The sequence below is a fragment of the Mesoplodon densirostris genome, chromosome 11, assembly GCF_025265405.1.
Source record: "Mesoplodon densirostris isolate mMesDen1 chromosome 11, mMesDen1 primary haplotype, whole genome shotgun sequence".
In the NCBI taxonomy this organism is placed as follows: domain Eukaryota; kingdom Metazoa; phylum Chordata; class Mammalia; order Artiodactyla; family Ziphiidae; genus Mesoplodon; species Mesoplodon densirostris.
In genome coordinates this window covers 92,501,642-92,527,935 of record NC_082671.1, presented here as the reverse complement: position 1 = coordinate 92,527,935, position 26,294 = coordinate 92,501,642, and the positions used below count along the sequence as shown (strand labels likewise).

Sequence of the window (26,294 nt, the reverse complement as noted above, 5' to 3'; positions counted from 1 at the left end):
AGAATGTCACTATTAGTAAAAAGAAGTGTTTCCATTGGTATTTCACTTTGCAAGCGTTATATGATGGGCATACCTATGTAAAAAATATATATGTATATTAATTTTTAGAACCCACCACTGAAATTCCCTAATTACCACATTGAGTCCCCCGAATTTGTCACTAACAAAACATTAAAAATTCAGAACTAACAGCCATTATCTTCAATATGTAAATTATATATTTGTGGCAATATTTTTAATACCTCTGTGTAAAAAAATAAAATACAAAAAAATAAAAGGTTATCAATTTTACATCAAGTGTGCCAATTTAAATCAAGGATGAAGAAATATCTGTAGCAGTCTTCACTTGTTCTAAGCTTTGGAGCAGGACCATCCAATAGAGTTTTCTACAATGATGGAAACATTCTAAATCTGTGCTGTCTAAAATGATAGCCACTGGTTACATGTGGATATCGAGCACTTGCAGTATGGCTAGTGCAACTGATGAGCTGAATTTTAAATTTTTATTTAATTTTAATTAACTTAAACAGCCACACATGAATGGTGGCTATGGTTATTAGTGTAGTTAGAGGTGTGTTTTTTGATGGATTGAGCAAAAGAGAGGAAACAAGATTTACATGTAATTTTCCATAAGGAGAATTTGATCACAAGTGTCTTCCTGTTCTTGAGAATATTTATTTAATGGTGGGGAAAACAGTAGATGTAATTGGTTAATACTTAGATGGAGAACATGTGAAGTTCTCTAATTACAGGACAGCTGTACTGCCTGTGACTGAGAGAGCTGCCCAGCAGAGGTCCCAGCTGGGGGATTCTAAGCACGATAAAGGCAGCATAAAACTATAGAGGATGTGTTTTATTATCATATCTCTGGATTATTCACAGACTATAATTAGTAATAATCATAAAGTGGAGAAGTCAGTGTGAGAACTAATACTCTTCTCAGTATGTATATCTTCACAAAGCTTTCTAAGAAAATTCAATCACACTGAATATTGGAAGATGAAAAAAACATACTAAAGAGGACTGGGTAGTACCATTTAAGAGGACCAATAACTTTAGAGCTAGCAAGACTCCTAGAAATTATGTAGTCCAACAGGCTAATTTTTCAGATAAGGAAACTGAAGCTAAAAAAAGATGAAGCCCCATAGGCAAATAATTAGGGATAGAGCCAGGACTGGAAACTTAGGGCTTCTGACTCCTATCTAGTGTATTTTGTGTATATTTTTATTTATTACCTTGCCTCTACAACAATCATGCTTTATATTTAACTTGTCTATACAAATTACAAATGGATCAAAATATAGACTGGCTCATTACCTTTAGCATTTGAACATTTCGACATCGTGATTTTTTTCTCTTCAGTTAAAGCTTTATTTTCATCTATTCCAAGAAATATGGTCCTCTGTGGAATGTAGCAGTCACCTCCTATGACAATAACTTACTGTCAGTGGCAATGATGGCAGAAAATTGTACAAAACTATCTTTTAATACAGGAAAATCCTCCCCTAAAATACCCCTTTTGCACAGTTTTATGTAAATACTTCTCAGTGATACCATCACCATCTCTATACATATCATATGTGTTTCGATTAATACAAGTGTGTATATATATATATATGAAAATACAGTATGTACACTTACAGATAATTAGAAGAAAATTCACACAGTCAACACAATTTTCCATATAACAATCTTTACCACACTTCAGAGATACTCAGAGTAAATATAATTTATCTTCCACATAATATCTTCAGATATATGATAGCAGTTTTTATGTTCCTTAAAGATCTTCTATATTCCAGGATAAATATCCATAGTTGCTTTAAATATTACTTAAATACTTAATTTCAGATCCTTCGCCATACAAGTTACCCTTTCTTAACATAAAATATTTGTTTCAAGTAACCTTGTTTAAAAATGATGCCCAAATGTGGACTACACTGTGAAGAAATCAGTGGAACTAGTATAATAATAGATGACATTTATGGAGCATCATTCTATAAGTCATACACTCTACTGAGTATTTTAAAATGACTTATCACATTTAATTATTTTCCTATACTATTCATAATAATTCAGTGTAAGTTTACCTTAGCTATTCGGTAGCTGACACATGTTACTGAATTATATTGAAATCTTGTGGCCAACAAAAACATTTATTTTTATCCTCACAATATATATCATGTCAGGTCTTTCCCAACTTGAAGAAAACCTACTGGTAATGTCTTGGACTTAAATGCAAGAGATTATGTTTATCACAGTTTGAGTTTACCTTGTTAAATCTGGCTCATTGTTCCAGCATATTAGCTTCCAGTCATCTGTAAATTTTATAAACGCATCTCTATACATCTAGTCATTCAATTGTTTAAACGTAAAATCATTTATTCTACAAATATTTACGGAGTGCTCGTCATGTGCCAGACATTCTACTAGAGATTCGTCTAGAGCAATTGATTATACACAATTCCTGACCTCAAGGAGTTTATCCAAAGCCAATGAATAAAATGCTAAAAAGATGTTGATGAAACAAGTCAGTTATGAGAGAGAAAATTCAGACTCATTTATTATATGGTGACATACTCAGAATCAATCAGTAATAAACTAACTCACCTCCATTTTCAACAGCAGCAATGTCAGTCCTTGGTTTCCTATCCAGTGATGCTTTTATCTTACCTTGCCTTTCAAATAGCCTGAATTTTGTTGGAACTTTCACACTGCCCCCTAGGAAAAAAAAAAAAAAATCACTCCAGGAACCATTCGGCGTTTACCTAAGTTTATGATAGAATTTATGATGACAGTAAAAAGCCTAAAAGTTAACGGAAATATTGTTTGCACAGTGATTTGATGAACAATAAATTTATAATTATACAAATTTTAAGCCAATTTATAATTAGGAGGAAAGCAGAAGGCAAGTTTATTTTCCTATGTGGATAATGCATCAAGTGGCATTTAAAAATTTAAGCAATCTAACTCTATAGTGTATGTATATTTAGTTTATTTGATGTGCTTTTCATATAATGAATTTTGTAATATTTGTTTTGTTTTCATCTACTAACCATGAACAAAGTAAAAAGTATTAGGGTCAACTACTGATTAAAAAATGCTAATTATACTGATAATTAATTCTCACCATTTTCTTATACATCTCTAGCTAATTTTCTCCAAAAATAATATATTAAAAGGAGAATAAAAGAGCTATGACAATCTGATACAACTCGTGATTCTGGACTGGATTCTAAACCAGGGAAAAAACTTCATTTTGTTATAAAGGACATTAATGGCACAATTGGTGAAATTTTTTTTTTAAAAAGTCTGTAACTAATATTGAATCAGTAGTAATCTCCTGATATTGATATTTATACTGCATTTGGGTGAGAGTTATGTAGGGGCATCATGCCTGCAACTAACTCTCAAACAAGTTGAAAAAAATAACAACAATGTGTGTGTTGAGAGAGAGAGGGAGAGAGAGTGAAAAATCAAATGTGTAAAATGCTAACATTTGGGGAAATCTGGGTAAAGGATATTCATTAGTTAACTGAAATTATTTAAAAATAAAAAGCTTTTTAAAACCATAATATAAAGCAAAAATGCATATAATTGTCTTTTTAATCTGCCATTTTTAATATTCATTGCTAATATGTTTGTTTTTGTTTTGTTATTGTTTTATTTTTTCTTGTCTCCATAATTCAAGAAATCTGTCCTTCACTAGATGGCCCCCATTTATCAGCTAGGTCTCTTCGATTGTTCTACCATCTGATGGCATGTTGCTGCCACCTACTGCCATATGTTTAAGTAGTTTGCCACACATATGTCCTTGCAAGACAGGCACTCTACTTTTTATCCTATACTCATATTGATCCTGGGAGACTTTGCAAACTATCTCTTTTTTTTTTTTTTTTAAAGAAGAGAAAAGAATTCAGATCTCTCCTACTCCTGCAAAACTTGTTTTTCAGCTCATCACAGGGGCAAGAAATCTACTTAAACTCATGGCATCCATGGATTTTTTTCTCTGAGTTCCTTTTTTTTTTTGAATTTTATTTATTTTTTTATACAGCAGATACTTATTAGTCATCAATTTTTTACACATCAGTGTATACATGTCAATCCCAATCGCCCAATTCAGCACACCACCACACACACCCACCCGTGGCTTCCCCCCCCCTTGGTGTCCATACGTTTGTTCTCTACATCTGTGTCTCAATTTCTGCCCTGCAAACCGGTTCATCTGTACCATTTTTCTAGGTTCCACATATATGCGTTAATATATGATTTTTGTTGTTCTCTTTCTACTTACTTCACACTGTATGACAGTCTCTAGATCCATCCACATCTCAACAAATGACCCAATATCGTTCCTTTTTATGGCTGAGTAATATTCCATTGTATATATGTACCACATCTTCTTTATCCATTCGTCTGTCGATGGGCATATAGGTTGCTTCCATGACCTGGCTATTGTAACGAGTGCAGCAATGAACAATGAGGTGCATGTGTCTCTTTGAATTACCGTTTTCTCTGGGTATATGCCCAGTAGTGGGATTGCTGGATCATATGGTAATTCTATTTTTAGTGTTTTAAGGGACCTCCATACTGTTCTCCATAGTGGCTGTATCAATTTACATTCCCACCAACAGTGCAAGAGTGTTCCCTTTTCTCCACAACCGCTCTAGCATTTGTTGTTTGTAGATTTTCTGATGATGCCCATTCTAACTGGTGTGAGGTGATACCTCACTGTAGTTTTGATTTGCATTTCTCTAATAATTAGTGATGTTGAGCAGCTTTTCATGTGCTTCTTGGCCATCTGTGTGTCTTCTATGGAGAAATGTCTATTTAGGTCTTCTGCCCATTTTTGGATTGGGTTGTTTGTTTTTTTTAATATTGAGCTGCATGAGCTGTTTATATATTTTGGAGATTAATCCTTTGTTGATTCATTTGCAAATATTTTCTCCCATTCTGAGGGTTGTCTTTGCGTCTTGTTTATGGTTTCCTTTGCTGTGCAAAAGCTTTGAAGTTTCATTAGGTCCCATTTGTTTATTTTTGTTTTTATTTCCATTACTCTAGGAGGTGGATCAAAAAAGATCATGCAGTGATTTATGTCAAAGAGTATTCTTCCTATGTTTTCCTCTAAGAGTGTTATAGTGTCCGGTCCAACATTTAGGTCTCTAATCCATTTTGAGTTTATTTTTGTGTATGGTGTTAGGGAGTCTTCTAATTTCACTCTTTTACATGTAGCTGTCCAATTTTCCCAAAACCACTTATTGAAGAGGCTGTCTTTTCTCCATTGTATATTCTTGCCTTCTTTGTCATAGATTAGTTGACCCTAGGTGCGTGGGTTTATCGCTGGGCTTTCTATCTTGTTCCATTGATCTATGTTTCCGTTTTTGTGCCAGTACCATACTGTCTTGATTACTGTAGCTTTGCAGTATAGTCTGAAGTCAGGGAGTCTGATTCCTCCAGCTCTGTTTTTTTCCCTCAAGACTGCTTTGGCTATTTGGGGTCTTTTGTGTCTCCATACAAATTTTAAGATTTTTTGTTCTAGTTCTATAAAAAATGTCATTGGTAATTTGATAGGGATTGCACTGCATCTGTAGATTGCTTTGGGTAGTAGAGTCATTTTCACAATATTGATTCTTCAAGTCCAAGAATATGGTATATCTCTCCATCTGTTTGTATCATCTTTAATTTCTTTCATCAGTGTCTTATAGTTTTCTGCATACAGATCTTTTGTCTCCCTAGGTAGGTTTATTCCTAGGTATTTTATTCTTTTTGTTGCAATGGTAAATGGGACTGTTTCCTTAATTTCTCGTTCAGATTTTTCATCATTAGTGTATAGGAATGCAAGAGATTTCTGTGCATTAATTTTGTATCCTGCTACTTTACCAAACTCATTGATTAGCTCTAGTAGTTTTCTGGTGGCATCTTTAGGGTTCTATATGTATAGTATCATGTCATCTGCAAACAGTGACAGTTTTACTTCTTCTTTTCCAATTCATATTCCTTTTATTTCTTTTTCTTCTCTGATTGCTGTGGCTAGGACTTCCAAAACTATGTTGAATAATAGTGGTGAGAGTGGACATCCTTGTCTTCTTCCTGATCTTAGAGGATATGCTTTCAGTTTTTCACCATTGAGAACAATGTTTGCTGTGGGTTTGTCGTATATGGCCTTTATTATTTTGAGGTAGGTTCCCTCTATGCCCACTTTCTGGAGAGTTGTTATCATAAATGGGTGTTGAATTTTGTCAAAAGCTTTTTCCGCATCTATTGAGATGATCATATCATTTTTATTCTTCAATTTGTTAATATGGTATATCATATTGATTGATTCGTGTATCTTGAGGAATCCTTGCATCCCTGGGATAAATCCCACTTGATCATGGTGTATGATCCTTTTAATGTGTTGTTGGATTCTGTTTGCTAGTATTTAGTTGAGGATTTTTGCATCTATATTCATCAGTGATATTGGTCTGTAATTTTCTTTTTTTGTAGTATCTTTGTCTGGTTCTGGTGTCAGGGTGATGGTGGCCTCATAGAATGAGTTTGGGAGTGTTCCTTCCTCTGCAATTTTTGGGAAGAGTTTGAGAAGGATGGGTGTTAGCTCTTCTCTAAATGTTTGACAGAATTCACCTGTGAAGCCATCTGGTCCTGGACTTTTGTTTGTTGGAAGATTTTTAATCACATTTTCAATTTCATTACTTGTGATTGGTCTGTTCATGTTTTCTGTTTCTTCCTGGTTCAGTCTTGGAAGGTTATAACTTTCTAAGAATTTGTCCATTTCTTCCAGGTTGTCCATTTTATTGGCATAGAGTTGCCTGTAGTAGTCTCTTGGGATGCTTTGTATTTCTGCGGTGTCTGTTGTAAACTTCTCCTTTTTCATTTCTAATTTTATTGATTTGAGTCCTCTCCCTCTTTTTCTTGATGAGTCTGGCTAATGGTTTATCAATTTTGTTTATCTTCTCAAAGAACCAGCTTTTAGTTTTTTTCATCTTTGCTATTGTTTTCTTTGTGTCTATTTCATTTATTTCTGCTCTGGTCTTTATGATTTCTTTCCTCCTACTAACTTCGGGTTTTGTTTGTTCTTCTTTCTCTAGTTCCTTTAGGTGTAAATTTAGATTGTTTATTTGAGATTTTTCTTGTTCCTTGAGGTAGGCTTGTATTGCTATAAACTTCGAACTGCTTTTGCTGCATCCCATAGATTTTGGATAGTCCTGTTTTCATTGTCATTTGTCTCTAGGTATTTTTTGATTTCCACTTTGATTTCTTCAGTGATCTCTTGGTTATTTACTAACATATTGTTTGGCCTCCATGTGTTTGTGTTTTTTACATTTTTTCCCTGTAATTCATTTCTAATCTCATAGCATTGTGGTCAGATAAGACGCTTGATATGATTTCAGTTTTCCTAAATTTACTGAGGCCTGATTTGTGACCCAAGATGTGATCCATCCTAGAGAATGTTCTGTGTGCACTTGAGAAGAAAGTGTAATCGGCTGTTTTTGGATGGAATGTCCTATAAATATCATTAAATCTATCTGGTCTATTGTATTATTTAAAGCTTGTGTTTCCTTATTTATTTTCATTTTGGATGATCTGTTCATTGGTGTAAGTGAGGTGTTAAAGTCCCCCACTATTATTGTGTTACTGTCGATTTCCTCTTTTATAGCTGTTAGCAGTTGCCGTATGTATTGAGGTGCTCCTATGTTGGGTGCATATATATTTCTAATTGTTATATCTTCTTCTTGGATTGATCCCTTGATCATTATGTAGTGTCCTTCCTTGTCTCTTGTAACATTCTTTATTTTAAAGTCTATTTTATCTGATATGAGTATTGCTACTCCAGCTTTCTTTTGGTTTCCTTTTGCATGGCATATCTTTTTCCATCCCCTCACTTTCAGTCTGTATGTGTCCCTAGGTCTGAAGTGGGTCTCTTTTAGACAGCATATATATGGGTCTTGTTTTTGTATCCATTCAGTGAGCCTGTGTCTTTTGATTGGAGCATTTAATCCATTCACGTTTAAGGTAATTATCGATATGTATGCTCCTATGACCATTTTCTTAACTTTGGGGGGGTTTGTTTTTGTAGTTCCTTTTCTTCTCTTGTGTTTCTCACTTAGAGAAGTTACTTTAGCATTTGTTGTAGAGCTGGTTTGGTGGTGCTGAATTCTCTTAGCTTTTGCTTGTGTGTAAAGCTTTTGATTTCTCCATGGAATCTGAATGAGATCCTTGCCAGGTAGAATAATCTTGGTTGTAGGTTCTTCCATTTCATCACTTTAAGTATTTCAAGCCACTCCCTTCTGGCTTGTAGCGTTTCTGCTGAGAAATCAGCTGTTAACCTTATGGGCGTTCCCTTGTATGTTATTTGTCATTTTTCCCTTGGTGCTTTCAGTAATTTTTTGTCTTTAATTTTTGCCTGTTTGATTACTATGTGTCTTGGCATGTTTCTCCTTGGGTTTATCCTGTATGGGACTCTCTGCACTTCCTGGACTTGGGTGGCTATTTACTTTCCCATGTTAGGGAAGTTTTCGATTATAATTTCTTCAAATATTTTCTCTGGTTCTTTCTCTCTCTCTTTTCCTTCTGGGACCCCTATAGTGTGAATGTTCTTGCCTTTAATGCTGTCCCAGAGGTCTCTTAGGCTGTCTTCATTTCTTTTCATTCTTTTTTTCTTTACTCTGTTCCGCAGCAGTGAATTTCACCATTCTCTCTTCCAGGTCACTTATCTGTTCTTCTGCCTCAGTTATTCTGCTATTGATTCCTTCTAGTGTAGTTTTCATTTCAGTTATTGCACTGTTCATCTCTGTTTGTTTGTTCTTTAATTCTTCTAAGTCTTTCTTAAACATTTCTTGCGTCTTCTCGATCTTTGCCTCCATTCTTTTTCCGAGGTCCTGGATCATCTTCACTATCATTATTCTGAATTCTTTTTCTGGAAGGTTGCCTATCTCCACTTCATTTAGTTGTTTTTCTGGGGTTTTATCTTGTTCCTTCATCTGGTACATAGCCATCTGCCTTTTCATCTTGTCTGTACTTCTGTGAATGTGGTTTTTGTTCCACAGGCTGCAGGATTGTAATTCTTCTTGCTTCTCATGAGTTCCTTGTTTTATATGCAGAAAATAATGTGCTTCTTATCTTGCCTTCAAGGGCAAGACGTTCACCAACAGAGAAGTCAGATTCACCAGAACATAAGATCCATAAAAGGCATAGCTTTGGAATTATTCACCTTCTTTGCCCTTGAAATTGGCTGGTACACAGGAGGCACTCATTCAATGGACAAACATACCCTTGTTCTGCTGCTAACGTTGTTCTGTGATCTCCCTTTTGTCCTTCTAGGGCTAAGTTGTCCCTTCTACTTATAAAGAAAAATCTACACCTGTTTCACAGGGAGACTTATTTTCATAGCCAAATAAAATGGTAAAACCAAATTATTTACAGAATTATTACATTGGATGTGTAGTGCTACCATGTGTTTATTAAGTCTGTTCATTCTGTGGTTCCTCTGGAAATACAATTACATTAATAGCAGCTTTTCATATTAGATTTAGGTCATCTGATAAAATCACTTCCTTCTCATTCTCAATTCTGATGTATTATTTATCATTTGACTTCAGTGCATACTTTACTAAATAATTCACAGCCTATTACACCAAGTACTTCTTATTCATCACCTTGAAATGCTTCCTTTTCATTTCTTACCTTTCTGCAATTCACTGCCATTTTCCAAAGGCTTTTCTAACTCTTTTTCCACTGTAGAGGCTATGCTTTTAGATGATAAAATATCTGGAGGAGTATGAAATCTGTAGTATTCACCTAATCTCCCACAAGAAAATATTAACAGTTAGTGTACTGCTCACATCAAATATTAGAAAATCCACAAATGTTTGATTTCTTACCAGATTTATAACACATCTCCTTTATTGCTCTTTTTTCTTCAATTTCTTCAGGAATCTTTGTCCGTAAACTAGAAGCATCTATAGGATATATATTTTTTAAGTTAAATTGTCCCAAGGCCAAATAACCTGAAAATTTATAAACCAGAATGAAACATCCCACACATTGTTCTCATGAATGGATTACTGTTTTAAAAAACACTTAAAATCAATAATTTGCACACTGTCACGTTTCTCATTGCTATATTTTACATTTTAGAAAGAATCAGTCAGGAGGAAGGAAATGACTATACATTATTTGTCTTGAGATGAGAAGCTGCAGGTACAGATTCACATGTGAGATCATCTTTGTTTGCTTGCTTGCTTGTTTAGAGAAGGAAGAGGTAAGTATGGGAGACCCAGAACTACAGCAGAAAAGGACACATCTCCTTCCTCCTCTTCTTCCTCAAAGTTAGTTTTTAAAATTAAAGGATGGTGAATGGGTTGCGATATAGCCTCCTGAGGTTTCAGGGGCTCCCGACTCTGGGACAGAGGTGCCATTCCCTCCTGAGTTTGTTTCTGTAGTAAAATACCTACAGAAAATATGTCACATTTCAATTTTTTAATGTGCCCACATCCTGTGTCTCCATGGAAGGACATATTCCAGGGTACAGACAGACTGAGAGTTCATTTTTCCACATGCCTATCTTGTTTGTACATACTTATTGGCACTGCAGGGCTGTGATGATATGGGAGGAATAGCATGGGCTACACTGCAAAAGACCTCGGTTCTAACCTTGTTTATACTTTGGCAAGGATTACCTGGGATACTGCAGATGATAGTGCTTTATAAATTATAAACTACTCTATTGATCTCTATAACTTCAAGGATTAAATGTGAGACAGATGTATATAATCATGTAATAGATTGACACTCATGTATATCAATGTTAAGTTATATATAAATAATAAAAGTTATATAAATCAATGTTATCAGTATTAAGTTATATAAAAGTAAAACAGGTTATTAGTATACCTACAAGCAACTGTGCATATTTAAACATGAGATCTGTCTCCTAGCCATCATACAACAAAAAACTTCCAATCCAAATGATAAGCATATGTGTACACATAGAACAAATTAGAACATAATGAATTTAACATACTTAATAAAATGAAAGCTATTTTCTCACCCAAATCTGCCTTATATATTATATTATATACTTCTAATAGTTAAACAGATATGTAGAAAATACCATGAGGTTTTTGAATGTGCACTGTAGATCTGAGAAAAGGTTTACTAACCATTCGGTTCATCTTCTTCCTCCTCTTCTTCCTCAAAGTTTGTTTTTAAAACTAAGGGTTGGTGAATGGGTCGTGATATATTCTCCCGAGGTTTCAGAGGTTCCTGACTCTGGGTTGGGGGTGGAATTCCTTCCTGAGTTTCTTTCTGCGGTGTGATATCTATAGAGGAAATGCAACATTTCAGTCTTTTCAAGACACGTTTTGGTGCATGTTCAATGATCAACTGTTGTCCTCCTGATTAACTGCATATTTGTTAAAAGGTGTCTCTTCTTATTTCTGGAAAGGTTATTGAACCTTGCAAAAAAATTAACGTTTTGCTGGTAAGGTGTGGAAAATATGCTAACTCACAGACTTTAGATACTAATTATAACCATGACTTGGTATATATCATACTTCGATATAAATACAAAGTGATCATAAGCATTACTGTATTCTTACATTACATCCATGGGATAAGAATAACTTAACTAATCACATTACAATAAGTTAACAAAGGCAAACTCATATAAGACATAGCTTATAATGGCAGAGTATACGTGTTCAAAAGAGGAAAAAATCCAATGGTTGGGAGTTGATAACTTCAAAATGGGAATAATACTTTCAGATTCCTTTATTGACTCACATGGGTCAGATTGACCAAAGCTCTAGGTCATATTTAAATGTTCTGTAACCTTCAAAACTAACCAGCAAATAATAGAAAAAGCCAGTGAACACATGTATCTTCTATCATTACTTATTCAATTCTCTTGGTTTTTCAAACCAATAGTTATCAAATTTGGCTAATTATCAGAATCAACTAAAAAAATTATTCAAATCATCTTTTGGGTCTCTGTTTTTCAAATTTCTGATTCAGCAGGACTAAATTAAAGCCTAGAGATCTGATACTATTTTTTAAATGTCTAAGATAATTACAAAATCAGCCAAATTTGGAAACCACGGCCCCGAATCAATGATCATCTATCTGGGGTCCTGGGTCACGGGAAGGCTTTCAGTGGGTTTGCCATCCGAATAATTTGAAAGCAATCTATCGTATTCCAGATCCTTAATTTCCACATCCATTTTCACCCTAAAATTAGTTTGCCTGAGAGCAAGCCTCAGTTCACAGTAGCCTTTTCTCCACTTTACAAAATAAAGCTCTACTTTACCCATGCCAAAATTTTCTATAACACATTGCCTGAAAAAGAAATCCTCCTTTACTGATTAATCAAACCACCATGAACTCATAGGGCTTTTTCCATTACCTTGACTTATACACATTTCTACCAGGAGAAAATCATTTTGTGATAGGCAGAATAATGTTCTCCCAAAGCTGTCCAAGTCTTAATCACTGAAACCTGTGTATACATTAGGTTATACAGGAAAGAGGAATTAAGACTGCTAATCAGCTGACCTCAGAATTGGCAGATTATCCTTTGTAATTCAGGTGGGCCTTTGAAAGTAGAAGAGAGATGCAGAGGAAAAGAGCCAGGAAAAGAAGTGTGACAGTGGAAGCTAGGTCAGAGTGATGCAGTGTCAGAATGGATACATTTCTGACTCCAAGGTGGAGGAAGGGGGACATGAACAAAGGACTACTGAAGACCTCTAGAAACTGGAAAAGGCAAGGCAACAGATTCTCTCCCAGAAATCTCCAGAAGGAACGCAGCCCTGGAGACACCTTAATTTTAATTCAGAGAGATCTTATCAAATTCCTAAACTATAGAATTACAAGACAATAAACTTGAGTTGCTGAAGTCACTTAGTTAAGGGTAAATTGTTACAACAGTAACAGAAAATAAATACACGTGGTATTAGAAAAAAGTGCTATCTGGTTGGAATGTTCTGAATTCAAATGCATAATAGAGTATGTTGCTAGTTAAGAATTTTTGTTGAAAAATTTTGCTTGCTCCATTTCTAGACTATTGTGAAAGAATATGTCACTCTTGAAAAAAAGTCTTGTGGCGTCAATGAAAAGAGAGCACTAGTAAGAAACTGTGAAGGAAAAACCTGGCTTTAAACAGAACTTTTTAGCTATTCTCAATACATATTCCCAAGACTTGTCATTAGCTTCAAAGAAAAGCTTCAATGAACATTCAAAACAATACAAGTTAAAATCACATTTTATAAAAGCTTTATTGAGATATAATTCACATACTATACGATTCCTCATTTAAGTGTATAATTCAATGTTTTTTAGTATATTCAGGGAGATGTGCAACCATCACCATGATCAGTTTTAGGATATTTGATCACCCCAAAAAAGGAAACCCATACCAATTAGCTGTTACTCTTCATGTCCACCCAATGTCCCCAGTCTTACACAAGCACTAGTATACTTTCTGTTTCTATGGATTTGCCTATTCAATATTTCATATAAATGGAATTATACAATATGTGGTCCTTGTACATGACTCCTTCCACTTACCGCAGTGTTTTTTATAGCCAAATAATATTTCACTGTATGCATATACCACAATTTATCCATTCATCACATGATGGACACGGGTAATTTCCACGTTTTTTGGTTGTTATAAGTAATGTTGATATGAATATTGTCGTGCAAGTTTTTGTGAGGACATATCTCTTGGGTATATACTTAGGAGTGAATAAGTAGGACATATAGTGACTTTATGTTTAATCTTTTGAGGAACTGCCAGACTGTTTTCCAAAGCAATTGCACCATTTACATTCCTACCTGAAATGTATGAAGATTCCAATTTCTCTACATCCTCATCAACTCTTATCTTTTTGATTAAACTATTCTAGTAGATGTGAGTGGCATCTCACTGTAGTTTTGATTTACATTTATCTAATGGTTAATGATGATGAGCATCTTTTCATGAGCTTATTAGCCATTTGTATATCTTTGAGAAATGTCTATTCAGAGTCTTTGTCCAATTTGTAATGGGATTGTCTTTATATTATTGAGTTGTAAGAGCTCTTTATATATTCTAGATATGTCTCTTATCAGATGAAAGATTTGCAAATATTTTCTCCCATTCTGTAGGTTGTCTTTTCACTTTCTTGATGGTATTCTTGAAACACAAAGTTTATAATTTTGATGAAATCCAATTCATTTTTTTCATTGATTGCTTGTTTTTCTGGTGTCATAACTGAGAGGGGTTTGAGTAACCTACAGTTTCTTGTAAGAATTTTATAATTTTAGCTTATATTTAGGTCTTTGGTCTATTTTGAGTTAATTTTTGTAGCGTATAAAGAAGTCCAAGTTTGTTTGTGTTTTTTTTTTATGGCTATCCAGTTTTCTTAGCACCATTTGTTGAGAATACTGTTCTTTCCCCCATTGAGTGGTCTATGCACGCTTTTCAAAAATCAATTGACCAGAAATTGATTTATGGAAAGGTTTAGTTCTGGTCTCTCAATTTTATCTCATTGATCTACATATTGATTTTTATGCCATTACCAGATGGTCTTGATTACTAGTTTTGTAGTAATTCCTACATTTCAAAATCAGTAAGTATGAGTTCTACAACTTTGTTTTTCATTTTCAAGATTGTTTTTACTATTCTGGGTCCCTTGAAATTCTATATACCATTGACCCTTGAACAACACATGCTTGAACTGCAAGGGTCCACTTGTACACGGATTTTTTTTTAAATAGTAAATACTACAGTACTTGACAATCCAAGATTGATTGAACCTGAGCATGCAGAACCATGGATATGGAGGAACTGCAGATTCCAGAGAACCCTCTGAATCTATAGTTATCTGAGCATAACTATAAGTTATACTCAGATTTTATATGGCTTGGAGTGTCAGCTCCCCTAACCTCCTCTGTTGTTCAATGGTCAGCTGTACATTTTAGAATCAGCTTGTCAACTTCTTCAAATAAGTCATTTGGGATTTTGATAGGAGTGGCATTGAATCTATAGACCAATTTGGGGGGTACTGCCATATTAACAATAAAACCAATCTATGAACGTGGTCTATCTTTCCATTTTTAAAGTTCCTTTAATTTTTTTCAACAATGTTCTGTAGTTTTTGAATGTTTTGTTCTTCTTTTGTTAAAGTAATAACTAAAAATTTTTAATGCTGTTGTAAGTGGAATTTTTTTTCATTTCATCTTCGCTTTGTTCATTGCTAGTATATAGAAATACAATCAATTATTGTATATTAATCTTGCACCCTGCTGAATTTATTACTTCTAATAGTTTTAAACAAGTTTTTTAGATTTTTCTAAGTGAAAGATCATGCCATATGTAAATAGAGATCATTTTATTTCTTCCTTTCCAATCTGAGTGCCTTTTATTTACCTTTATTGCCCAATCCCCCTGGCTTTAATATAAATGTCAAGAAAACATCCTTATCTTGTTTCTGATTAAGGGGAAAGGCTTTCAGTTATGCCAGTAAGTATATTAGCTGTGGATTTTTCATATATGTCCTACATCAGGTTGAGGGAGTTTCCTTCTACTTTTAGTTTGTTGAGTGTTTTTTTCATGAAAGAGTGTTGGTTTTTGTCAATGCTTTTTGGTCATATACTATGATGACCATGACCATGTTTTTTTTTTTTGCCCTTTATTCTATTGATCTGGTGTATTACATTATCTCATTTTTTGTAGTTAAACCAACCTTGCATTTCTGGGATAAATCCCACTCGGTCATGAACTAAAATCCTTTTTTTAATGTTGGATTTAGTTTCCTAGAATTTTATCGAGTATTTTTGTGTGTATATTCTGTATAATCCTATTAATATTATATTACATCTGTAATGTGTTACAAACCCCAAAACACATTGTTATAATTATTACTTTCTATAACTTTATATTTCTTAAAGTAGTTGAGAGGAGAAGGAAAATACATATCTACAGAGTTTGATACATTAGCCTTCTTATTTATCATTTCTAGTTTTCTTCATTTGAGTTACCACCTGGTATCATTTCTTTACCGTAATACAGGTTTGCTTTTGCCTGCCTCTTTTGTGCTGTTACTGTCAAATATATTACATTTCTAAATGTTATAGGTTCAAAGTACAATTATATACATGTACATATATTTTTTTCTTTCAGTACTTTGAGTATGTCATCCTACTGCCTTCTGGACTACTTTTTTTCTGGAGAAGTCAGCTGTTAATCATACTGAGGTTCTCTTATATGTGACAAATCATTGTTATTTTGCTTCTTTCCAGAATTTGCTTTTGTTTTGGCATTTACTCTTTTAACTATGATGTGTCTAGATGTGTCTATCTTTGGGTTTATTCTACTTAGCATTTGCTGTGCTCCTGGGATATGTAGATTAATAATTTTCATCAAATTTGGGAAGTTTTCAGCCATTATTTCTTTGAATATTTTTTTCTATTTTCCCTCCTCTCATTCTGGTACTCCCACTATGCATGTCCCACATTTCTCTGAGGTTCTGTTCATCTTTCTTTTTCTTTTTTTTAATTGAAGTAAAATTGATTTACAATGTTGTGTTTCACATGTACAGCAAAGTGATTCAGTTATACATACATATACTTCTATTTTTTTCAGATTCTTTTCCTTTATAGGTTATTATAAAATATTGAGTGTAGTTCCCTGTGCTATACAGTAGGGTCCTTGTTGGTTATCTGTTTTATATATAGTAGTGTGTATATGTTTATACCAAACTCCTAATTTATCCCTCCCCCTCCCCCTTTCTCCTTTGGTAACCATAAGTTTGTTTTCTATGTCTGTGCATCTATTTCTGTTTTGCATACATACAAGTGCATTTGTATCGCCCCCCCCCTTTTTTTTAGATTCCACAGATAAGTAATGTCATATGATATTTGTCTTCTATGTCTGGCTTACTTCATTTAGGATGATAATCTCTAGGTCCATCCATGTTGCTGCAAATGGCATTATTTCATTATTTTTTTATGGCTGAGTAATATTCCATTATATAAATAAAGGGAGAGGGCCCAAATCAATAGAATTAGAAATTAAAAAGGAGAAGTTACAACTGACACCACAGAAATACAAAGGACCGTAAGAGACTACTACAAGCAACTATATGCGAATAAAATGGACAACCTAGAAGAAATGGACAAATTCTTAGAAAGGTACAATCTACCAAGACTGAACCAGGAAGAAATAGAAAATATGAACAGACCAATTACAAGTATTGAAATTGAATCTGTGATTTAAAAACTCCCAACAAACAAAAGGCCAGGACCAGATGGCTTCACAGGCAAATTCTACCAAACATTTTCTTTTCAATTCTATACCTTTTTCAGACTATATGATGTCTATTGATATCTTTAGTTTGCTGATTCTTTCTTATGTGAGCTTAAATCTGCAGTTGAACCCCTCTAATAATTTATCCTTTTGGTTATTGTTCAACTCTAGAATTTCTATTTCATTCTTTTTCATAGTTTATATACTTTTCCAATAAAATTCTAATTTTATGTGCAGTAATTATTTATCTAAGTTTGTAATGTAATTATGTTATTTTAATAAATTATATATCAATAATAATTGCAATGACAACTCAATCCTAAAGAAATGTATTAAAGAGCTAAGTTAACGACTATAAGGCTCCATAATGTGGAGGCTTATTCTTATAGGGAATTTAAAAAATTTAGATTTTAATTTATTCTATTTTATTTTATTTTTATTATATTTAAATTTGACACCTATTTGCTTTTAAACTTGAAGATGATCACCAGAAGGATTAGGCCTCTTTTGAAAATGTCTGGTTTAGCAACAGTTAAATGAAATCTTTTTTTTTTTTTTTTGGCCATGATGGGTCTTAGTTGCAGCATGCGAGATCTTCGTTGCCATGTGCAGGATCTTGGTTGCGGCATGCAGGATCCTTAGTTGTGGCGTGTGGGATCTTTTAGTTTGGCATGCAGAATCTTTTTTTTTTTTTAGTTGCGACATGTGGGATATTTCTTTTTTTTTTTTTAGTTGCGGCATGCGGAATCTTTAGTTGTGCGTTCAAACTCTTAGTTGCGGCATGTGGGATCTAGTTCCCTGAAGAGGGATCGAACCCAGGTCCCTGGCATTGGGAGCATGGAGTCTTAGCCACTGGACCACCAGGGAAGTCCCTAAATGAAATCTTTTTCAAAAGAGCCCAAAACCTCTTAAAATTTGTTAGCAGATTAAAGTTTAAATTGCAAAAAGACTAACTGGCAGTTTTATATTCCCAGACAAAAATGCAGGACTCAAGTATTGAACTTAGTGCTTAAAGATAACAGACAATGGCAAATCAACTAATGGGAAATTGCCTTTGGCAAACACCTCATTCTGGAAGAGCACAGCTGGTAACGTAGATAGCATTGCTGTGGCTCCAACTCACCTACTTAATATGGACCACATGATGGGTCTCAATTCCTTGATCAGAGGCCCTAGAAATTTTCACAGGTTACACATTTAAATGCGTAAATTTTATCTTATTTTAACTGGCTACAAACTTACATGTGAATTACACGATGCTATGTATGAAACAATAGTTATATTTCGCTACCAAAAAATCATCATTAATCCCACCCTGATCACATGCACCTATTGAAACATAAAGGTAGATTTTAAAATAAAGGTATAACTTTGTGAGTTAATTTTTGTCTAAGGTGAGATGATTTATTTTCCCGGTTTTGGTTAATATGAACCTTAGTAGGTAAATGTCCCTGGAAATATTTTAGGAAATATTAGGTCTACGAAAGATCAAATTATACCTTCTGAGGTACTGAAACATTTTTAGAATGAACAGATGATGCAGTAGGTTCAACACATAATTCAAATGAGCTTTGTAGTTTCCTCCAGTCTGGAAATTGAATCCTATTTCCTAGAGCACAGACATCTGTCTGGGCAGAGAAAAAATATTTACCTGCTTCACATGAATAAATACTTTTCTGGACTTCCTGGGATAGAATTAGCCACTATGTGAAAGGTAGTACTCTGTACCTATGCTTCGTGGTTGGGATTCAGCAGTAAACAAAATAAAGATTCCTACTCTTACGGAATGTTCATTCTATAGGGAGGAATCAGACAACAAACAATAGATGTTGTGAAGAAATAAATTATATGTTATCTGAGAAAATAAGGGAAATGGCAAAAGAAAGCAGAGTACGGCCAGGAAGAATGTGCAGGGAGGAAGGGGGAAGGCTGCCACATTTCCAACAGAGTATGCAGGGCCGACCTCATTAACACATGATGTTTGAGTAAGGCCTTGAAGAGGTGAAGGAGTTTACCATAAAGCTGTTGAGAGAAGGGTGTTTCATGCAAAGCCCTTGAAGCAGGAGCCTACTAGCAGGGAGAAGCAGGGAAACTGGTATGGTTGGAGCACAGTGAGCAACTAGAACAGCTGCAGGAGATACATGCAGAGAGGAAACAGGGCACCACATCAAGTACAGTCGTTGAGGCCTTTGTCAGGACTCTGATTTTACTCTGAATGAAATGAAAACCAATGGGAGGGATGATGCCTGATTTATGCATACGAGTATCACTGACTGTGCTTTGAACAGACATAGAGGGACAAGAGTTGAAGTAGGAAAAACATTTAGGCTATTGCAGTAATCCAGTCAAGAAATGATGTCTGATGTCGGTGTTTTGGCCCAAGGTGGGAATAGTAGAAATAGTGAGAAAAGTTGGACTTTGGATATATTAAATACAGTAGAGTTAACAGGATTTCTGTATGGATTGGATGTGGGATATGAGAGAAACAGAGTTTGAGGATGATTCAGTGGACCTGAACGATAGAAGGATAGAACTGCCATTAAACCAAGATAGAAAGCCCATGGATATAGCAGGTTTGGGGATATAGGAGTAAAATTGTGAGTTGAGTTTTGAATGTGTTAAGTGGGAAATATCTACTCAAGTTAAGAGCCCAAGTGAAAAGTTGAATATAAGGATCTTTGAAGTTCAAGAGAGAGGTCTGGAATAGATATGTAAATTTAGGAGTAATTTACATATGGATCATAATCAAAGGCATGAGACTGGATGAGATTACCAAGGGAGTAGGCAGAGAAGAAAAGAGAACGAAGAACTAACTCCTAGAACATACCACATGTAAGAGGATGGGGAAAAGAGGAAAAACCAGTGAGGGAGAGCAAAAACAGAATACTGGGTAGATAGGAGTAAAACAAAGAGGTACAGGGTCTTGGAAGCTAGATAAGGAAATTATATCAATGAGGGAGGAGTGATCAAGTCTGTCAAATGCTGCTAATGGTTCCAGTTATGGAAGGACTGAAAGTTGACCACTGGATTTAATAATTTGTATATCAATGGTGAAAGAGGCTGAAAAGGATGATTTACATGGGATTAAGAGAGAATGGGTGGGGAGGATTTGATAATACCAAGTCAAGGATAACTATTTTGAGAACTGCTACAAAGAGAAAGAAAAAAATGGGGTGGTAGCTTGTATGAGGATGGATTAAGACAAAGGAGATTTTTTTTCCTCAGTTTAAGTTTAATAGAAACTACAAAAGGTCAAAAGTGATACCCTACCACTGTACACATCAGTTGGCCTGTCCCATAATACAGCCCAGGCCATTCCCTCCAGAGGAAGAAAGGCTGGCAATTAGTATTTAGAGTATAACTGAGAGAGTGACTGAGATGGGGAAGGGTAAGCTCAGTGGAGGAATTGAGTTCGAGCAACTGAGAGGCTAGGGTGGTAGATCATATACTTACATATTGGAATCACCAAGAATGGACACAGGAGTACAGTTAGAGTGACTATGAGCCAGGAGTTCATACTTCTGAACAATGGGGAGGAAGGATGTGAACAGATGCAGACAAAAGCAAAAAGAACAGCAACGCCGAGGGGGGATAATGGCATGAGATACCAACTGGATGGTTTTAAGGAGACGTGATAGAGAACAATCTGACATTTGGCAATAGGACCTAAGGAAACCTTCTACTTCATCTCCAGATCAAGTGGTACTTGAGAACTGGGGATAAAAACAGCCACCACTTGGAGAGTGCTGCTGGAGAAGGAGTGGGGAGTGACCCTTACATTCGACTATGAAGACGAAGGGAAAGTTCAGGGAAGAAGTTGAAAAAGAATTCTGCTGATAATGAAGGTTGGGGAGGAGTGGGTGAAAGGGGCCAAATAAGGAGAGGAGTGAGTCATTTGAAAGATGGGGTTTCTGATATTGACTGATGTGAAATAATAGAAAATACATTGGTCTCTGCCCCCAGTTCTTGGCACAGAGTTCCTAAAACCTTCGTGAGTTCCTAAGTAAAAAGAGCACTGGGAACATCTTTTGTTCTAATATTTGGCCTTTGACCCTGGTTCCTGACACAGAACTCCAAAATCCCTTAGAGTTTCCTCAGTGATGGGAGTGTCCTTTGTTCTAATGAGGTGACTCTGGGTGGGCTCCTGGTAGCTTCATGAGTAGGGTTTGTCACCAGAAAGACCAAGCCAGCATTAGAAGCTTGGAACTCTCAGCCCCGCCCCCATGTCCAGGAAGGGGAGAGGGGCTAGAGGTTGGTTTAATAATCAATCATGCTTTTACCTGATGAAGCCTCCATAAACATCCCAAAAGTATAGAATTCAGAGAGCTTCCAGGTTGATGAACACATCCACCTACTGGACGGTGGCACACCCCAACTCCACAGGGACAGAAGTTCCTGTGCTCGGGCCCTTCCAGACCTCACCTTATGTGCCTCTTCATCTGGTTGTTGATCTGTGTGATGAACATCCTCTATTACAGTAGAGGATGCCATCCTCTATGGCGTCGTCTATTACAATAAACTGGTAAAGATAAGGAAGTGTTTCCCTGAGTTCTTTGAGCTGTCTAGCAAATTATTTAATCCAGGGAGAGAGATCATGGAAACCTCCAATTTGTACCCAAGTTAGACAGAGGCTGTGGGTAACCTAGGGACCTTCTACTTGCAATTAATGTCTAAAGTGGAAGGTAATCTTTGGGGATACAGTCATTAATCTGTGGAGTGTGTGCTAACTCTGGTTAGTATCAGAATTGAATTAAATTATAGGACACCCAGCTAATGTCACAGAGAATTGATTGGTGTGGGAAAAACCCACTTGTATGGTGTCAGAAGTGTTGTGAGTATGGTACTAGTGTGAGAATAAAGGAGAAACACACAGGAGTATTTTTCCCCCCTAGGGAAACTGACATAAACAGGAATAAAGGGTAGAGTAAAATTAGTCCTGGTGAATTCAAAACACATAAGTGTATTTGTCCCCTGTAGAAAGATGAAAGGAGGTTTGAGGAAGTAAGATATTAGCAGCCTATGAAGCCTGCTTATCCCCTCTCATGATGGAGGTAGAATGGCTAGGGGAAGGATTTGGTCCCAGTGCATGGATCTGGTTTGGACTCTATTGAGAGAGGGGAAACCTTATTCCAAAGTCAGGAGCAGTTTTGACACATGTTGAAGAAACTGAGACTTCCAGAAAAGCTAGAATTTATTTTTGATGTCCAGATTCTATGCCTAATAAATGAGAATAATAAAATGTATCCCTACAGAACTTAGCCCAGGGCATGTCTTATAGTGGGGAGCCCAATAATTGTTACACAGACACTCTACCTTGCCTTTGCCCAGAGATGGAGTCTTTGTTTTCCTCTAGTCCTAAAAGAATTAGTTTGAAAGATAGCAATTTTATCCATAGACCTTTAGGAAGCAAACTATTACACTAGATATAGAGAATTTAGTACAATGTCCTCAGGAAATAAAATCACACTAGATGTAAAACAATGGGATCAAGTTAACCACTTAGTAAGTGTAACAACTTTCATCCCAGTAGGTTACCTTCAGTAGTTATCTATCTATCCCCATCCATCTATCCATACATCCAATTTTATTGAGCATCTGTGCTCCAGACATTGTGCAAAGCATTGGTAAAGAAACTAGTTATGATCCCCATCCTTGTGATGTTTACAGTCTAGTGAAGAAAAACATTGATCAAGGTACCACATGTATAATGAATGCTATGAGATCAGAGTTTTCCAGAAGACTATAACAAAGAAGCATAATTTTGAGTCATTCATTTGCCAAGGATTATCTGAAGCCAAGTTTTCAAATCCAAAGGACTAATATTCTGTAAACTCATTTCTAGAATAATTCCATTGTAAGAAATATGGTGGCCACAGCAGGAGAGTGTCATAGCTATAGCATCAGGGAAACCTGACAATCCCAACTTCTTAAGCAAGGTTCTTGCCACTCACTGTTATAGGGCGTGGTGTCTTCCCTATCCCCTTCCCAGAACCTAGTTTAAGGTTCCTCACATAGTAGAACCTCAGTGTCATTTAGCTGGATTGAAGTATGCCACTTACTCTGCAACAATGGGATTGCATTTTATCCACAAATGAAGTCTTAGGAAGAACCACACATCTAGCTGTTCTAGAAGCAGAAGTGTGCAAACCAGAGCATGCCCTTGCTCTCCCCACCTATGGGATAAGGGCACAACAGTGAGGCCAGTTGTGCGATGATTTGCTGAGACAGTTCCCCTCTACCTAGTGAGGTCAGTAGTCCTCTCACTTTTCAGATGAATAAATCCACTTTAGAAACACAGAGAAAGTTTGACTTGCTCTTTGTTCACTACATTTTTGTTGGCTACTTGATGGCTCATTCTAAGCTTCATCTCATGATTCTTGATAGAACCATCCCAAATCATTCAGTGGATGTTAAACTGCATTACTCACCTTTCATACTTTATTTAACGTGTCATTCTATGCTGCTACTCCAAAACCAGATTATAATATGGTATATCCGTGTTATTCAAAAAAAATACTCACTGCTACTTGCTGGCAAAAATAATCCATTGATATTTCGAGGTTTGCTGTGATAAAAGGTACAACTTATCTTCACACAACCAAAAGGCTGAGTTTCCCAGAAGCATGAAATGCTGCAGTTTTTCTAGACAAAGGAGGTGGGGGAAATGTAATGCTCAGATGCCATATTCACAATAAATACAATGTGCTACAACACAACACAAGGTGACAAAAACTACTGCAATTGCTGATTTAAGATCACGTGTGTTTCTAGGCTTTGAGTGTTTCTAAGCTCTGCTATTTAAAAGATGCAATGGGGGGCTTCCCTGGTGGCGCAGTGGTTGAGAGTCCCTGCCAATGCAGGGGACACGGGTTCGTGCCCCGGTCCGGGAAGATCCCACATGCTGCAGAGCGGCTAGGCCCGTGAGCCATGGCCGCTGAGCCTGCGCTTCTGGAGCCTGTGCTCCACAACGGGAGGGGCCACAACAGTGAGAGGCCCGCATACCACACACACAAAAAAATAAAATAAAAATAAAATAAAAGATGCTATGGATTTCCTAAAATACACTTGACCATTTTTTTAAGCATTTAAATTGAGCAAAGTGCAAAATGCCTAAAATTAAGTAATGGAAGGAAAATCATTTCTTCTCAATTGTGTTGTAAGAGTATAGTTCAGTATTATCGAAGGGAGATACTTTTAACAAACATGATGATGCTGAGTAATTCTACCTGCATTTCCATGTGTCTAAATCTGCAAAGTGGATCTAAACATTTTCCTTTTCTCCATAATGAGCACACAGTGTCACTGCCAAGGGCCTCTTTACAGTGTCGGAATCGGCACTGGGAACCCTAAAAGGAAAAAGTAAACAGTGTAGAAAACTCAATATATGAATGTTAGTGTTTAACAACAGATTACTAATCAACTAAAGAAAATATGAGATCAAATTAAAATTAAAAAAAAATACTACAAATACAAGGCCTTAAAGTCTAAATTCTAGCAAACCAGTCTAATTTTAATGAAAGACACAAGATAATCTAATGATTAAATAGCACAACACGCCATGAGTCACTGATAAAATTCTCCTTCTTGTTATCAGTTAATCCATATGGCTCACTAAGGATAAACATATAAAAGATCAGTGACACTCTTAATCACAATCCAATGACAGAAGGATCTAATTTTTCTTTCTTAAGAAAGCCAGAATTTTTTTTTAAGAATCATCATCCATATTCTAATTGTAGAGATGATCTCTATTAATCATATCTTTTATTAGATAATTGTTTTCTTACTTTATGGAGATACTAAGTGTATTTATATAGGGAAAGTGAATGGAGCTTAAACTTTGTATTATTGTGGAATTTTAAATAATTAGCACATTGTGCTATGTTACATTACATGTATATGCTATATGCCCTTGGTCTACAATTGTGCCTATACATTTACACATTTATATCATTATATCCCAACAAAAGCAGATATGGATTATTTTAAAGGGCTTCTATTTTTTTATTTTATATCTTTTACACATAGATCCACAATTGGGAAAACTTCAAGTCATTGGCTTTTGGGGCAGAGGGTGGGTAACATAGAATAAAAATATCCTATTAAACTCATCCCTTTTTTAGACACGTGCTTCAGGCTTGTCCCTTATTTTTTTTCCCACCCTCTTACTCTCTGTCTTCAGTCTCTCTCCCTTTTAAGGTGGATCTGTAGGTCTCGTAGTCCAGGATAGTGGGCAGGAACCAGATAAACTGGTATTTGAACTCTATTTTGCCCATAATCAGAAAGTCAATCTGTTACTCACCCTCTCTGTGCCTCAGTTTCCTCACCTGTAAAAAGGGAATAAAGTGCCCTCCTCACAGATTGTTGTAAAAATTATGGGAGATAAAGTATTGTGATTGCTATTATTATTTTTATTTGTTCATTTATTTATTGAGAACTTACTAAGTATTTGAGGATACAGCAGTGAAATAGACAAAACTCTCTGCCCACAGGGAACATAAATTCTATTATTTCTTATCATCCTAGGGTTTAATCTTAAAGTAACAGATAAGAGAAGTAGATCTCATTCTTACAGTCAAGTTGACTCCATTGAGTTGTCCTAGCAGAGATGAAATGCTTTAAACCAGATACAGCATGTCTTTCACTGGGTTCATTCTGGTATGAACATGAAGCTCCAAACTCTGAATTTCTACATTTCTTATTTGGTTTCATTGAGATCCATTAATCCTTATCACTTAGATTAAATATATTTTCCCATTTTAACTTTATAAACTTCAATTCATGTTTGGCCAATTTGTTTGTATTACTTTCTTTAACTTTTTCCATGATATTATTTGCTGTTACTTTGACGGGAAAATTCAGTAATTTCGTTAATAAATTTCAAAATAGGGGGTAAATTAGATTTATTTAACTGTTTGATAGTGACCTGAATTTAACTATTCGAATTTATATGACTGGAATCACATTAGCCAAAACAGTATGATGTATCATATAATGTTTCAATATT

At 35.5% G+C, this 26,294-nt stretch overlaps 1 protein-coding gene across 1 annotated transcript in view; it reads right to left on the bottom strand.

The window, feature by feature from the left end:
- C11H12orf50 (chromosome 11 C12orf50 homolog) overlaps positions 1 to 24,525 on the bottom strand; it is a 31,666-nt gene extending 7,141 nt beyond the window's left edge. Inside the window, exons 1-7 of the mRNA XM_060113841.1 lie at positions 24,514 to 24,525; positions 23,809 to 23,929; positions 11,163 to 11,321; positions 9,882 to 9,959; positions 9,685 to 9,798; positions 2,611 to 2,721; positions 1,318 to 1,425 (exon numbers count right to left, since the gene is read on the bottom strand). Coding sequence (XP_059969824.1) covers positions 1,318 to 1,425; positions 2,611 to 2,721; positions 9,685 to 9,798; positions 9,882 to 9,959; positions 11,163 to 11,321; positions 23,809 to 23,929; positions 24,514 to 24,525 — 703 coding nt within the window. The remainder of the gene's footprint in view (positions 1 to 1,317; positions 1,426 to 2,610; positions 2,722 to 9,684; positions 9,799 to 9,881; positions 9,960 to 11,162; positions 11,322 to 23,808; positions 23,930 to 24,513) is intronic.
- Between the last annotated feature and the right edge of the window lie 1,769 nt (positions 24,526 to 26,294).